Genomic DNA, 17,452 nt, shown 5'->3' on the forward strand with positions numbered 1-17,452 from the left:
AAAATTGTTTTGATTTATTTAGATATTCAATTGAGTAGGTACTTGGTCATTATTTGTTAAAGCCTACCGCTATATTTTGACTTGTAATTTCGGAAGGCAGGTTTATTCAATGTATCTCATGTATTTTTGTAACAAATCTCAAAACAGATAAACGTTTTCAGTCCTGTAAAGTATTTAAGTAAAAGTATTTGAGTAAAAGTATTCAAATACTTTTTTAAGTATTGAATAACTTTTTAAATACTCTCAGCATGAAGTATTTTAAATGGTATTTTAAATACTTTTTTTTGTATTAAATACTTTGGTTTTTTATTTCGAACATTTTATTTTTATTCGAAATAATTGGTTGTAAAAATATTATTGTCAACTACAATAATAGAATAATAGTCTTATTTAATATTCTGTATTTCTGTGTTAGCCGAAGCCCAAAGGTTTGTGAAAACAAGATTTCTAAAAAAAGTTATTGAATATTGAATAACAATATTCCCTTTAAAACTATTAGATACCTATTAGATTACATACTACCCATGTATTTATATTACGATAATTAGAAATCCACTTTAAAAACCAAAAGTATTTGTAAAGTATTCCAAATACTTTTTCAAAGTATTTAAGTAGTATCTTAAATACTTAAAATAAAATGTATTTGAGTATTTACTCAAGTACTTTTTAAAAGTATTCTTTACAGGACTGAACGTTTTATTGAAAATTGCCAGTTAGTAGTTCATACTGATTAGACATTCGGTCACTGGGAGAAAGGATTTCATACAGCAAGGGGATTAGTGATTACAAAGAACTTTGATCTGCTAAACATTATTTTTTTTAAAGTTGATGGCAAGCATGGCATCTAGAACATCTTACGCTCCGTTGTATAGTGTGTCAAGTGGACCTTGTCGTTGTGTAGGTCTTGTGATGGAAGTGTTAAATCTGAATTCAATGATACATAGAATCTAAAATACTGTTTTTTTACATATACAATTCAAAAATACACTCATCTAGTCATCTTAATTAAATAAATAAACATTCATCATAATATTTTAATTATCATGAAATAGGTTATAAGTAGCGATAAAATAATTAACATTTTCGCTACGCTAACCGTAAATTTCTAGCGCGCTATAGTATTTCGCTACATTGTATATATTGTAGCGACGCTATGTTAATCACTATACACTATACAGCTACAGTAGTGCGCTACTGCAGCGTCGCTACAATTAGCGCGCTACTCCCGACCACTGCCTATACTTTTACCTTCCTTATGGAATGTACATACAACCACATTAGGCGGATTAGCAGGAGCCAGGAAGTTAGTGAACAAATAGTGATTGAAGGGTGGAGTAATTGGTTTGCAAAGCTATGTGGACATAAGCATCCAATTAACTGAAAAGTAATAAGGAAAATTAAAATTGAAACATCTGTGGACGAAAAAAAAATTGGCATAAGATGCGCTTAGAGATTTGAGTAACATAAAAAAATACTAGGACAAACTAGTATGATGGAAAATATATGAATACAAATACAAGCAGACAAAATTAGTATGTATTAGATTTTTAAAAATTACGAATTCGTAAGTTATAAAGTACCTAATACAAGAAAAAAGGGTGATTAAATTGTTTTTAATGTATAAGTTATTGACTGTATTCCATAAGTAAACTAGATACCTATTTATTTTTACAAAGTTCAACGTACATTTAAAAGGAACTTTTCTACTTTACCAGGCACCTTTTTTTTAGTAATTTTTTTTTTTAAAACTAATGTAGTTAAGTACGCTGAAAACGATGGTGAAGTCAGAATTTGGGGCGTGGAATTAGTTTTGAAGTTATGGGCTAATGAAGTTCACTATTTTGCGATTTTGGAACAAATCTACTTTACCAGACACCTTTTTTTTTTTCAAAATGCGTGGTTTTTTATGCTGAATTCAAAACTGTTTACAAATTTTCCCGTAAACTTACCGTTCAAAAGTTATGGAAGTTCAAAGTTGCAGTGATTACGCGTGTATCGGCACTCGTCGCTACGCTCCTCGGCGCCAATCAAAAAATGTCCCCCGATTTGTTGTGTAAAACCACCTCAGGTGAACCTCGGTTTTCCTCAAAAATTCCCGGAAACTTACCGTTCAAAAGTTATGGAAGTTTAAAGTTGCAGTGATTAGGTGTGTATCGGCATAAAAATTATTAAACGATTTAAATGTATGTTATGTCGTAGTATAGCGGACAGGCAGTGATTATACGTTTTACGGCACTCGTCGCTGCGCTCTGAAATAGTGAACTTCATTAGGCCATAACTTCAAAACTAAGTCTGTTCGCCAAATTCGGACTTCACCATAGTGTTCAGCGTACTTAACTACATAAGTTTCAAAAAAAAAATATATCAATATTCGTAAGAGTCGTAGTAAACTAGTGCGATGCGCGAATGCGTAAAAATCGCGAAATAGTGAACTTCATTAGGCCATAACTTCAAAACTATGTCCGTGCGCCAAATGCGGACTTCACCATCGTTTTCAGCGTAATTAACTGCATAAGTTTAATGCATAAGACCGACTGTTAAATTTGTAGTTGCTATTCTCTTAAAATAATTATTACCGCCATGACCATCATAAACTCCAAAAAATGCGGCACTCGGATCATCGGGAAGTTCCAGTATTTGAGTGTGGGAATCTTCCATGTTGATTCTCCATCCCTGCATAGAGCTGGAGCCAACCTTTAGAAACGTGTTATGACACCTTTCCGTGTGCTTTGTAGTCACCGGTTTTGGTAATGTCTGACCCATAGTAAAACTCTGATGAACTGTAAAACAATTAAAATGTGTATATAACCCTGCGTAGTTGCATCACGTGGGAATCGGGTAGAAGAAAACCGACATTGTCACTCATGCAACATATTAACACGTTCGTGGTCTTTTCACATTTTATATTATTAATTTACCCTCCTCAGAACATCACTCAATTTTTTAAAATATCAACAAAAATCATTAAAAAATAGAATTTCGTATTTAACAGTGCCCAAACTTATGAGTGATCATAGTAGGTCAGTCACATGTTTAGTTCCATTTAATACCATTGGAAATATTACTGCATGAGCAGTAATGCCCGATTTTGTGGGTTTGTAAATTACTACTATAGCAGTAGTGACCCATTACATCAAAATTGAAATTACTGCTGTAGCAGTAATGACCACGAACGTGTTAATATGTTTGTGGTACCTGACGATAGTCGTCGAGTTGGACGTGCCGTCGAGCAGTGAAACGACGGTTTGGGGATTAATTTATTTTTGACTTTCCTACACTACTTCATCCAAGGGATCAGCAGTGGGGTGAAATCTGTTTGACAACCGGTCTAAAAATGACCTACTCACATTTTTTTAAATTTAGGATCCAACAAAAACGACAAATTGTGCGTCTAGTCTTCCATTTCATGAAGCATATCATCGGGATCGGATATAATATGTTTTGTGATGGTCGTTCGATTTCATTTCCTAGCGGACACTGAGAAAACCTGCGCCGGACCGCGCACAGAGCCTATACGACGGCGAAAATAATGACATAGATTTTAAAAAAATGTCGCAGTACTTAGGTGGGCCAACTTGGCGAACGTAAAACTATTATTGTTGTAACTTAACATTTTGTAGTTAATTATCATCTTCGTGCAGTTAAGTTAATTTTCTTTTCGTGAACCAACTAGACAATACTGCAGATTCGATGACTTTTTTTCGATTTTGGTCATTTTTTTCTAATTAGGCATATATATTATAATAATCTAATTTTTTACGCAGTGTTACACGTATTGATAAATGTTTCTGTAAATCAAAATACTAGAGCAGTTTATGACTTTTTAATATTGTAACTTGAATAAAATTAACTTTTTTTAACCGAGTTAGGTTTATTTATTTTTCGTTAACTTTTAACTTAACTGAAGGCAATTTAATTGAAGTAAACTTAACTTGCCAGTTGCCACAGTTAATTTATTTTCATTAACTTGCTCACTTTTGCCAATAATCAACGTTGCCCTAATTATAAAATAAAAAACTCTGGTTTTATTGACCAACAATTCATAGATTTCCCCAAAAAAACTTTACCACCAATAATTATATTCAAGGCCAAAAGTCACAAAATAGATTTTTCATTTATATCTTAAATTTTAAGTGTTTTCGTAAAAACAGCCAAGTCAAAATTTTTAGATCGAGTAATTTTCTAAAGAAATATCACATCTACCTAAAACTAGGTACCTAGTAATTCATGAGTCATGAGTTATCGTGATTTAAATAAAAAATTATAAATAGGTACTTGTACTTATATTTTTAACTAGTTATATTTATTGTACATAACTATACATAAATAATAATAGTGATACTTTATTTATTTTGTAGATATTGTTATCTATCTCAATTTAACCTGTGTAACGTTTGTAGCACGGACTTAAGACCCTGTAAGATATGCAGGACTGGACAATTGGACACGACTACACGAGATGAATATTGTGGTTACGAAAATACGAAATGTAATACAACAGGCGGATTTCGGGGGGAATATTTTCCTTTTAGCATCACTAGCGCCGTCTTGGTGGATACTTATGGAACTAAAACACATCATACAAATTTCTAGAATTTCTAGATATATCTAATCTTCATGCCCACGACTAACGGTCGGATCTGTTATCAATACCCAGGTGGTCGGATCCCTGCACACAACAGTATTAAAATAGTGATTACTGGTGATGGTTTTGGAAAATCGTTTATCGTTATTTTAAACTTTAAGAGCGGAAGAACCGTAGAAACTGAACTATTTACAATAAAATATTGCGATGCCCCAAGGACGTCGAAAAGTGCCCTTCAGTGGCAAACAAAAAAAACAGCAGATACAAGAAAAAAGGAAGAGAAAACAACAAGCGTCTGGTAGGAGACATTTAGAATAATAAATCATTAGTTCACATTTGTGTAATTGTATAAGACTGTATATTATATATTTTTAAACAGGTTCTGAGAATAGTTATGAAAGAGCCGAAGGCAATAGTGATAGACCTCCCAAAGAACGTTTGCCTGAATTCAACGTACAGAGTATCAATCAACAGCCATTACATCGTGGCGGAAAATCTAATCCTAACCAGTGTGTATAAATAAGCATATTATTTGTTTAAAATTTAGGAATTTGTCCACTTTATGGGACACCCCTTTTTTAGAACATTTTTTGGGAGGGGGGACGCCAGTGATCCATATCCCTCAACTTGCTATGCAACACCACCTCAAGTTGGTCACAGGGTAACCGCCGTATATCCACTTATCAATTTCCCTACTCTTCATATACTAACTTTGAAACTATGCCTGAGTGCCAAATTCTGACTTCACCATAATTTTATATATACTTAAATACACAAGTTTTAAAAAGGTGACCTGTGAAGTAGAAATATACCAAAATGTACTATGCAATTTACTGTCTATAACCAAAAATCAGTTTTGAAATGATCGAGGAAATGATACTAATATGGTGCTAAGTACTAGTGTCGGACTTTAAAAAAAGTTTAGCCCGAGAAAACTAATCTACCGGCCCTCGAATTTGTTTTATCCTGTATATATTTAGTGTTTTATGTAGGTTATGAATGCATGTTTATTTTGATATAGAACATATTGCCCCCAAATTAGTAATTACTAATTAGGTTCTATACAAACTAACTCATGTTTTGCATTTTATAAAATATACAATATAAATTTTAAGAAAATGTACATTGTTTTTTTGATGGTTTTTAATTTTTATCTAAGAATTTTCTTATTTTTAACAATGCCAATAATGTTTTCAATATATTTTGCTCTACAGTCATAAGCAGGAATGACTAATTATTATTTGTATGAACAACCCGCGGCCTATCTGGAAAAGTCCTGATATCCCACCACTGCTAACTACATAAATAACTCAAATAAGTAATATTATATTATATTATCATTATCATTTTAACTAAAATTATAAAAATAATATATTTTGCATTATTTATCTAAGAATACAAAACAATTTTTTTATCAAATATTATAATATACTCGTTTAAAAAATGTTAACTTTACAAATTTAATCTGTAAATTTAAATATAATTTTTAAACTCTTCAAGAAGACATCACACCCGTAATTGTTGTCTCTTTCTTACAAACTTACAACATACCAAATTTGCATTTAGCTGAACCAATTTTGTGTTGTTAGTTTTAGTATTAGAGTGAATTGAAGGTGAAAATATTACTTGTACTCTTATCAATGTTTCAATTTCTAATTTATTCACAACTAAATAAAATATTACAATTTATTTTAAAATATTCAAAACTCCTTTAAAATGTTAATATTGTTATAATGTTACCAGATTCCCTAGTTTCTACCTTTAAATTAGATAACATGTCAATTTACTCTAATGTTAGAGCTAATAACACCACAACATTAGTATTCAATGACTTAAAAATAAACATTGTTCATAAGTCATAACCAAATTATTCTTATTTTCTCCACAATTTAAAATAAGCTGATCAATTTTGTTTAGGTATGTACTACAATTTCGTCGAGAAACTGAAGAAGAAATAAAGAAAAGGAAAGAAGACGCAAGAAAACAGATTATTCCAGTATCTGAACAAGAACTTGAGTTTGACCCCGCTCCTTATTTTTGCGGCGATGAGCTTGGTTTTCCAACGCGACCTAAATGGAGTCCAGATATTACTAGAGAGGAACTGGATAGGCATGAATATGGTTATTTCAGGGAGTATTTAATGACAATGAAAAAAAGAAGTGACTGGGATGAATTAAGTTATTTTGAGCTGAACTTGGAAACTTGGCGACAGATGTGGCGTGTTATGGAAATGTCAGATATTATTGTGTGGATAGCTGATGCTCGTTATCCAGTAAGCTAATAAATATTACTGTCCATTAATGTATTATTTACCTTTTCTAAAGCTTTGAAACTTACAGTACAATTTTATTTTAGGCTGTCCCTACGTATTTGTTTACATATGTATTAAAGATTTTAAAAAAGAGTTTGATTATAATTCTGAATAAAATGGATTTGGTGCCATCAGCTATTGGTTTGGCGTGGAAACATAAAATAACACAAACATATAATTTAGATGATGATGTCAAAGCTAAAGTTCACGTGCTGTTTTTTACATCTTACAAAAACAGTTCTGAATTTAAAGAAGGTATGTAAGCAACAATAATAATTAAAATCTAGTAAGATTGAAACATCAAAGTTTTATTTAGAAAATGTTAATGAAATATATTATGTATGTTAAAGGTGTTCAGAAAAAAAAACCCAGAGGTAAATTAAAGATGGCTGCAGAAGCTGCAGAAAATTTGTTGAAAGAATGTAAAAGTATCATTGATAAATATCAAGCAAAGAGTATGTTTTTCAAATATTTACAAAATTAATTACTATAAATAGTTGTTTTTAATGTTTTAGTATGTATTTATAATTTATGTATTGCAGTTGACTTACAGAGCTGGGAAAATAAAATTTCAGAGGAAAAAGAACAAGAATATGATGATGAAGAAGATGTAGAAATAGAAGAAAAAATTACAGTAAGCTATTTTTTGTATACAAATAATATTATTGACCTGATATTATTTGATAGTTTTTTTGAAACATAATAATAAGTGATATCTATTAGTTTAAAACAAGTTATTAAATATTTCATAAAATTCTTATTTCTAAGGCTGTTCCAGAAACGAGTTATGAACATTTTGATTTGTTTCAAAACAATTATCTTACAATTGGTTTGCTAGGTCAACCTAATGCTGGGAAATCATCTGTTTTGAACGCATTGATGGGCAAAAAAGTAATTACTTTGTATATTACAATGCAGTTGGTTACAATAACGTTTTCATATTGTAAATATTGTAACATTTACTTATTATCTTATTATTTAATATTAATTTGTTAAGGTTGTCAGTGTTTCTGGAACTCCTGGACACACAAAGCATTTTCAGACGATATTTTTAACTTCCAGTGTCCGTTTGTGTGACTGTCCTGGACTTGTGTTCCCATCTAAACTCCCCAAGCCATTACAAGTATTAAATAATAATAATAATAATAATAAACAACATTATTTGAGGTTTCATGTGTCAAGTTTCTTTAGGTTTTAATGGGATGTTATCCTATTGCACAACTTCGTGAGCCATATTCGACTATTAAATTTTTAGCTGAAAGATTAAATCTGATAAAACTTTTAAACCTACAACATCCAGAGTCTGGAGAAAACGAATGGTCTGCAATAGACATTTGTGACAGTATGCAATTTTATTGCTTTTAAAAATACATTTAAATCGCTTTTATGTATGGATTGTTTTCTAATTCTTTAGGTTGGGCAATTAAACGAGGTTTTATAACCGCTAGAGCTGGACGACCAGATACATATCGTGCTGCCAATCATTTACTACGTATGACACTTAGTGGAAAAATTTGCTTAGCATTGAGACCTCTTGGATTTACATCAAACAAAAGTACAGAGCATCAATTTTAAAATGTTTAAAAATACTTTTGAATAGTTGTAGATTGTAGAGTCCAGACTTTTATTTCTTTAAAAAGCTTAAGAAGACGTACCCGTATAACATACCAAAATGTACGTTCAACAGTTCCGATTTTGTATTTTTAGATTAAACATTAAATTTAATTGGCCTATTATCAGACTTAAATTCAAGAAAATTATCTGTGTTTTATTGTTGGATTTTTACAATATTTTAATGTTTAAGTGAATTATGAGCATTTTCAAATATTTTATATTAATATTTTACATATTATACATAACTCACTTTTAATAACTGGTTTTCGTAAAAACCAACGAGAACACACAGATAGTGTTCATACATAATTATAGGCATTTAGAATACTACTATGACAATAAAAAAAAAAAGAAATAAAATTTTCTGTTTATATGAAAATTAATACTCTTTAGGTGTTTCCTCACCCCTAAAATAATTTTAGGTGTATTTTAAGCTGAATATTAAACTATAAATGTGTGTAAAAACATAAATAAAAGTCCGGACTCTTTAATGTGTTCAAGTTAAGAACCATACTCGGTGGCTGATTTGTGTGTAGGGATATGGCATGCACAATTCCTACAGATAACCTGTTGACAGGTTGACCCAGTAGGACAAATGGGCAAATGCCACTCAAAAAACTGGTTGCCGCCAAGTATGGTTCTTTTAATCATTTCAAAATGTCTATACTGATTATTCTTATATTCTTTAGAATATTGGTTGTCGTCTGCAGAGCTAAAAAATATATGGAAAATTAAAGGCATTGTGGATGAGCCTGATACATTTGAACACAGTTGTATAGAACTGTCGGACGATGAGCAAAAACCATCTCTATCTGATCCCAATGACACTAGTGAAATTGAGGATGATGGCAGTGATGGAGATGAATCTTGTGGTAGCGATAGTTCAGAAGTATGTGGTGCAATTGCATCTAATAAGTTTGCCGCATTGGATATGTCTGATTGATGCCAGTTTTACAGTTTTATATTTAATAAGATATTATGTTAATATGTATTTTTCTGAGTATTATATCATTTTTAAATTAAAACTGGTTGTAAATTTTAGTTGTTTAATTTTAAATATATATATACATAAAATGTTCAAAGAAGTCAATAGTTTTAAATATTTGTTGATAAAATAAAATAAAGAAGTTACATGGGTATAACTTCTTTATTTTATACTAATTGGTCCAGTTGAATCATTTCATTTGGTTAGCTCTATTCTGGATTATTTTTTTTCAACTGATCTCTAATTAAATTCAAACATTTGGATGGTCAATTAAGGTTTTGATAAATTAAGTGGTAATAAAAATGTATTTTATAATATTATATTTTCTTTACATAATAAGATTATAATCACTGTTTGACACTAATTAAAAAACCCTATATTACTTTTCATGAATAATACCTATTTGATTAACTGCTAAAAAATAAAGTCATATTATTTAATCGCTAAGTTATGAATTTCAATATATTATGTTGAAACAATATGAAGTGAGAAATTACAACAGAAGACACTTTTTAATACACCTTCATTATGTATCGATTAATACGGTCCTGTGTTTCTTACTATTTTAACATAATACCACTAAGTGAAAACTATTTAACTATTTTAAACATAAAGTAAAGATATGCATTACATACCATTTATATTGAATATTTTATATATTTATATTGTTGGGTCATATTTACTGTATAAAATATTTTGGAAATTTTAAATATTCAAAACTTATAAAATATACTTTCTTATTTACTAGGTAGGTACTTAATCTTTAGATTTTTTTTCTTTTTTATGTTTCTTGTGTTTCTTATGTTTCTTTTTTCGCTCAGCCGTGTCATCGTCGGATGACTCGCTGTCAGTCGTGTTGTGCTTGCGTTTCTTTGACTTCTTCTTCTTCTTCTTCTTCTTCTTCTTTTTGGATGCCGCCTGTTTCAATTTCGAAGCTAATTCGATCTCGCGCAACTGCACTAGTGGTGTCACATAATCCTCTTCCGGGTCACTGCTTGTGCTGCTCACATCCAACACGATATCCTTGTTGGGATCGATCTTAATGAAATTCCGACATTGAAACGTCAAGTGACCAGAGTAACCGCATTTTTTACACGCAGGTCTGGCCGTGGTCTCTTTAGCAAAACCCGAAAACTTGGACTCCATACTAGGCACCGACCCTCTGTGGTCAGTGTTACTTATTATTTGCCCGACGAAACGGCTCTATCAACGAGGTTTGGTCGAGCAACAAGTTTCCATTGTTCCGGCAAAAAAAATCTTTTGATACGTTTTAATGGCGGCGAAAGAGACAGACTACTACTGAAGACATAATGATAATAATAGTTATAACTTATAATTCAAACAAACCGTAATTTATAACGCGGAGTTATAGTGTTATACGACGTTCGTCGAAATTAGTTAATACTTAACGACATCCATAAGTTGTGTACAGTCGAGACGACTATACAACAACTATTGAGCTATACGGATTTCAATAAATTTACAAGTGCACAATTGTAATTTGTCAACAATATTATCATTGTCTTATCAAACATAAACAATTCATCATTCTGGACGGGACGCTAGATATATGTTTTATGGCCAGAATCAAGATAAATAGTTTACAACTGTATCAACTATCAAGTGAGTAGTAACATATGTTTTCCTTATCAGCAGATTTATGCGAAACAACTTTTCGTCTTTGAGTCGGCCGTCCGTGATAGCCCGTTAAAACTTAAAACCAAATTTGGCCCTATCGTATTTTGTCGTTGGATTTTGCTATGGCTCTGACGGTGTCGGGTTTGAAGATTGCTGCGGTTGGATTAACGCAGCGTGCTTGTCGGCCAACGCTTTTACAAGCTGCCAAATATTCGTGGGAACCGAAAGAAGTTGAAACTCATACCGGTCAGGTGAGTAGTCGTCCAGTGTACGGTTCACTTTAGCTGGCTTTTATCGGTAATGATATAAATATTATTTTACGTGATGTTGTAGAAATGGGAAAAAGACGATTATCGTTTGGCGCGTTTCATTGACAAAAAGAAGGAAGTGAACCAGTCGTTCGCCATTGATCTCATCAAACAAGTACCACCCAAGCCGTGTACTGAGCGTGTTGTATATTGCGACGGTGGCGGCGGACCTCTGGGTCACCCAAAAGTCTACATAAATTTGGTACACAGTCTATTATAAACTCGCATACGATTGTTCACAAACTGGTTGTTACAATTTAAATTTCATTGTATCAAATATGACATTTTGACATTATGTGTAATGCATTCCTCTCTCATTATGCTTCTTATTTGGTAAAGTTAGGCGTATTAACCCCAATGTCCAATTATTAGGAACATATTTAAAGGTATTAGCCAAATTTTTGTTCTTTCAAGGCTATATTTTTTTATTTTTTATTTTTTTTTAATGCCTTAGGTTATCAATTGTATAATATTTAATTATTTCGGGTTTGCACACTGGCCTAAAACCATAACATTTAATAAATAATATTAGACACATTTGTTTTAAATTCTCACTCTAAATTAATATAGTAAGTAAATCGAACTAAATACCTATTACTTTTTATAATAGCTTAATATTCATACACAACATAAATATTATACCTACTCTGATATACTATATTACAGTAGGTATAAATCTTTTAGTTTATTAGTATGCTTTTTTCCACTAGAGAAAGGTACAGTTTTGCGCATATCGAATGATTTGTCAGAGCGTCAAATCTCCTCCACATAACGGCCGATAACCAATTTTGTTTGGAAGGTTTTTTACTTTTTTCTTGGGGAAACTAGTATAGCTTACAGTGTCAGTACAATATTTACAAATACATTACATTATTCTATTAAATCATATTTCAATCTTTTAATAATGTCAGCTAATAATAATACAACTTCAACCCAATATTTCTATAGAACGCACTAATCCAAAATAAAAACAAATTATAATACCCAATGACAAAAAAAAAAAAAAAAAAACAATAATATTTCTCTAATAGTCTCAAGAGACGCTCTATCAATAAGAAAAAAAAATGTGTTAGTACTTAAAGCATATTATATTCAATCAAAATTTAAAAAAAAATAAAAAACTGTTTTTACAGTGAAATAAAAATAAAAAATGAATACCTGTGTTTTAAAGTATAACATGTGCATAATTGCATTAAACACCAAAATTATATAATTATAAAATCATCGAATTATATTAATTGTAACATGGTCATATGACTTTGGATGCAGAGAATATAGCAATTATAGTGAGTTCAACTACTGGTATAAGGATAAAAAAATTTAAAACAAAAATAAAAACCATTTGATTTTTCCATTTATATGTCAAGAAATTTAGTTAAGATATCAGGGAAACTTCTTGCTGATTATAAAATTAACTAAGTGGCTTTCTTCTAATTTTAACTTGACTGATTTACTAATCTGATCAAGAAATCTAGAAACTATGGCTTCGTGTATAGAAGTTATAACTTCTTAAATAATTAATTTACCAAATAACTGTTAAAAAACTGTGGTATTTCAAATATTTATAAAAGAATAAATTATAATATGATATCTTAAAACTTTTGAGCTTTTATTGTTTATTTAATAATAAACACATACGTTATTTTAAATTATGTTGCCTTGTCTACAGTTTATTAATAAAGAAGCATAATATAGTGTATGTTAAATAATATTTAAAGAGTTTAACATCCATATTTCAATGTTAAAGTGATGTTTATATATATGTTTATAGTGCTTAAATAGTCTTTTGATATAATTTTTTGTTATTATTATATTATTTAGGACAAACCAGGGAATCATGCTTGCGGATATTGTGGCTTACAGTTTGTCAAGAAGGATAGTCATTAAAAATTATTACATTATTCAACCAAATTTCTTGAAGATTATTTAGATTATCAGATATCGAATAATAACAACTTGTAAATTGGAATCTGTTTATATTAGAAATAAATCACATTTGTTAGAAAAAAAATCTAGTTTTGATTGAAATTTTGTTTATTTTTTGTAACACAGAAAGGATATACATTGATAAATATTTTTTATAAAAAAACCACCAACCAATTTTTTACCAGAAACGGTAGAAACTACCTTTATAGTAAAATGTTGAAGAATTTTTAAGTCACCAAAACGTAAAGAGATACATTCATTGCTCTGCTCAAAATCCAAAAATGTGATTTTTATTATTACTTTAATGCTTACACTATTTTTATTCAACTTAAAGTATAGAGAATATAATACAATTTAGTATGTTCAGTCTAAAACAATAGAATTTTGAATGTAATTAAGTTTATCCTTTTATTTTTTTACTCATGGTATTTAAATGTCTATGAAAGTTCAAAATATGCATTAAATGAAAAAATAAAAATAGTTTTAAAGAAGCTTACAGTCGGGTATAAAATATATAATTTGTTAGATTAACAACAACAACATAACATGAAATACAACATACAAAAAAATATTTCTGAAAACATAGTAATTACCTAATTAGAGAAAGTTTCACTCTATATTTTTCTGTCCAATAAATTGTAACTACCTACCAAGTACTTTTAACACCTAAATTATAAATACTAATACAAATTCATAAAACTGTAGTTTAAATTGAACAAGGTGTTATTTAACTTGTGCAATAATTACCAATAAATTATTATATTAGTTTATAGCCAGTCTTGTAAAGTATTCGAATAAAAGTATTTGAATACTTCTATTTGTATTTTTTATTCATTAAAAAAATATTTTTTTCCGATCCAGAAAAATTGTTTTAAATTTGTGACAAGAAATATTATAAATCATGAACATTAATTTTATTCTTTAAACAAAATATAATATTGGTCCATGATATGATTATTTTTATAAACACCATTACACCAATGTGTTGTATGCCGTATCATATATTCATATGTGGTCATAATATGATTACGATGTATTTTTAATTATTAATTAATAAATGTTAATTACCAACCATTCAAAAACTGACAAAAACTAGTTGTAAAAGAAGGTATTCGAATATGTATTTCGAATACAAAATAAAAGTATTCTTTACAACTTTACAAGACTGTAATAATAGCCTATAGGCAATCTCTAAAAATCTAAACCCTAAAATACTGCTGTTTAAATGATTTATGGATTATTATATTTATATTGGCATGCTGAATTAGCTGCCATATCTCTCTTGTTATAGAGCTATATTATCTTCAGTTATTTTGGTTACCTTATTAAGACCGGAAAAAGCTTTCTTACAAATTAATATTGAGTACCTATATAATTAATAATAAATATACAGGAGAGCAGTCATTGGGCGGCTTCTCCCTTCAAGGCACCAAGCTTAAAAGTACCTACCCCTAAATTTAATTTAAGCTTGTAAAAAAGTGGGTATATAAATATAATGTTCAACTCAATTATAAAAATAGTTCATTTTATACTAGAAAATATATTATATTAATACATTATGATAACTATTACAAATCAATTAGTGTTAAGTGTTGAGTTATAAACTAAAATCAAATCCAAAATGTACCATAATTTGTAAGACGTAAATGAAGAGTTTTATTTTTATCCAATAAGTAACATGATATAAGCAATCATATATTTTGTAACGTGTATTTTCACAAAATTATCATTAATATCCATAGGTAGGTAGGTAGGTATTTTATTGATTATATCAAAAAATTATAACAAAAACCGATCGTCGCTCTTCTTGAGTACACTTCGTCACTGAGTAGATAACTGGTAAGTGGTAATAATGTAATAACTAATAGATTATCTATTAGTTATCTATAGGGGCGGATTTACCCATAGGCCACCAAGGCACGTGCCTAGGGCGCAATATTTATTGGGACGCAATTTTAGTTAATTTTACTTTTTAATTTTTCATAATTTCATAATTATATTTACCTAAATTCATATTTTATATTAATTTTTTTTTTGTATACAATTTGCATGAAAGTGGAGAATGGCTCAGCTAGTCGCAGTAACGTTTTAATTTAATCCTGCGACCGGCAGCCATCGTTAAGAGGTTCGACATCGACACTCGACGAGGCAATCGCCGGCGTTTCCTATGTTAATGCATGGGAGGTGGTATAAGGGTGTGCGGCGTAAACTCATACAATATTGTGAATGGCGCAAGCGCAAAACGCCAGCCAAGGCAGCCAAATATGCTGCCTCGGGCCGCTGGGCACATTGTATATTTGTATATAGCCACTCTACTAGCTGGGTGGTGGACAGCTCGCACAGTGCTTAGCAAGTAAATAAAATTATTTCTTATTAAATGGAATGACCCGCCTCACCCCGCATCAGGCTCTACAATAAGTGTGCGCGAGCGCGCGGCCACCAAACTAGTATATTCTTAGAATACTGGAATTATTTCTGGAAATCAGATGTCTTTATAAAGTAACTAATAATCATAAACATTATACAGCTCAGAAATCTTATAGATTTCATCTAATTATTATAGTTTTGTTTTATTTCGTGGACCCCCCCACCACCCCACGTGGGAGCACTCCAATGTACGGGGTGCTAGTGTTGTAATGCCCAAGGCGGAAAAATGGTAAGTCCACCCCTGAATAGATACCTAATGGATGTGTTAAATTTGAATTAAATGATAAGTCATTGCATACCTAGCCACCTAGGTACATACGAAAAAACAATGCGACACGTCAACCTATGTTTCTAAGGATATTTTATCATACACATATTTATATTGCTGTTAGTTATTTATTTATCTATTATTAATAAGGTAGGTGGGTTGAACGTTGAACACATTTTTGACAAAATTATATTGCATAATATTACTATACCTATTTTTTCACGGGTTATTTGTGTACTGAAATTGTTGACATAAATAGCCTACTAAGTACTAATGTATTGCCATTGTAATAGAATACGTAGGTAAAATCAAATAAATTAATGTGTCTTGGTTAGGTTATGGTAATGTGTCTGGTTTCACATTGTTAATAAATGTAAATATAAGAATAACTATGACAAACTTTCATAGTACCTACCTATATGACGAAAGCCATTAAACTAATTATTTTTAATAATAATAATAATAATATATGGTAGGTAATATAAATTTTTTTGTAAATGTCAATAATTAGCGTGTTTCAATTAAATTAAATATATATTTTTATATCCTGTATTTATGACTATAGTTATTAAATTATTCAAATGGATTAAACAATTAAACATTATCGTGATACCTAATAATATTATTTTACAGAAAACATAAATAAATAAAATAAATTGTGATGTGTAAAATGACATGTTGTGTGAGTAAATAGCCTAACCAGAACCCCGTGTTATCATAACTTTACTTTTGAAACGCAATAATAAGCAAAAAAAAAATAAATCGTAAAATGTAATCAATAAATACACTTAGATTCTGAGTGACTGAGTAGAGCGATGATTGTGGTTGATATTACGTGATGCGTGTTTTAAAAAACACATACGTGTGTTAGGTAATTATTTAATGTCTAGAAAACTAGTAGAAAAATGTTCCGATGTTCAAATTCGGGGAGAGATCATAGAACTTATACTACTAGACGAGCAATGCGTATATGGAAAGCGAAACAACATAGAGGACGCTTTTTGATTACTCGATTATTATGGTAATAGTAAGGCAGTTATTAGGTAGTATGGTAATATAACATAATATATATATTTATCAGTGCCGTAGCCAGGAATTTTTTTTTTTTTTGGGGAGGGGGAGGGGCACTTAATTTTTTTCTCTAGCCTTTGAAATGCTAGAATTTCTTATTATGACCCCTTTTTTCATAAAGTATAATATACTCTTTTTATGACTATATATTTATGTTAACAACCATGGTACCTTCATTTAATATAAAAATGTATTAATATTATTGTAAACCATAAGTTAATGTATTCATTAATATATAATCATTAATCATTATATAAAAATGTGTTGCAAACATAACATTCCAATTTTTCTTCCGCTTTTCGGGTGTTTTGTGGTACAT

General features: G+C 30.2%; 4 protein-coding genes across 4 annotated transcripts in view; 2 read left to right on the forward strand and 2 right to left on the reverse strand.

Moving 5' to 3' along the window:
- LOC100163738 (probable protein phosphatase 2C T23F11.1) overlaps positions 1-2,778 on the reverse strand; it is a 13,490-nt gene extending 10,712 nt beyond the window's left edge. The window contains exon 1 of the mRNA XM_029486929.1: positions 2,577-2,778. Coding sequence (XP_029342789.1) covers positions 2,577-2,763 — 187 coding nt within the window. The 5' untranslated portion in view covers positions 2,764-2,778. The remainder of the gene's footprint in view (positions 1-2,576) is intronic.
- Positions 2,779-4,626: 1,848 nt separating this feature from the next.
- LOC100166224 (guanine nucleotide-binding protein-like 1) lies at positions 4,627-9,551 on the forward strand. The gene is made up of 11 exons (XM_003241269.4): positions 4,627-4,883; positions 4,965-5,094; positions 6,503-6,857; positions 6,941-7,151; positions 7,247-7,351; positions 7,439-7,530; positions 7,665-7,787; positions 7,894-8,019; positions 8,088-8,238; positions 8,311-8,451; positions 9,200-9,551. The coding sequence occupies exons 1-11, from the start codon at positions 4,793-4,795 to the stop codon at positions 9,451-9,453; spliced, it is 1,779 nt and encodes a 592-aa protein (XP_003241317.1). The 5' UTR covers positions 4,627-4,792; the 3' UTR covers positions 9,454-9,551.
- Positions 9,552-9,786: 235 nt separating this feature from the next.
- LOC103307767 (protein SREK1IP1) lies at positions 9,787-11,010 on the reverse strand. Its single transcript, XM_008180044.3, has one exon. It carries the CDS (start codon positions 10,639-10,641, stop codon positions 10,252-10,254), a length of 390 nt encoding a protein of 129 aa, XP_008178266.1. The 5' UTR covers positions 10,642-11,010; the 3' UTR covers positions 9,787-10,251.
- Positions 11,011-11,178: 168 nt separating this feature from the next.
- Positions 11,179-14,184, forward strand: LOC100159370 (NADH dehydrogenase [ubiquinone] iron-sulfur protein 6, mitochondrial). Its single transcript, NM_001293457.1, is given in 3 exon segments — positions 11,179-11,384; positions 11,467-11,643; positions 13,263-14,184. Coding segments are annotated over 3 exon segments (372 nt in total). The 5' UTR covers positions 11,179-11,255; the 3' UTR covers positions 13,329-14,184.
- The last annotated feature ends 3,268 nt before the right edge of the window (positions 14,185-17,452 follow it).

This window comes from Acyrthosiphon pisum, chromosome A1 (genome assembly GCF_005508785.2).
Source record: "Acyrthosiphon pisum isolate AL4f chromosome A1, pea_aphid_22Mar2018_4r6ur, whole genome shotgun sequence".
Classification (NCBI taxonomy): domain Eukaryota; kingdom Metazoa; phylum Arthropoda; class Insecta; order Hemiptera; family Aphididae; genus Acyrthosiphon; species Acyrthosiphon pisum.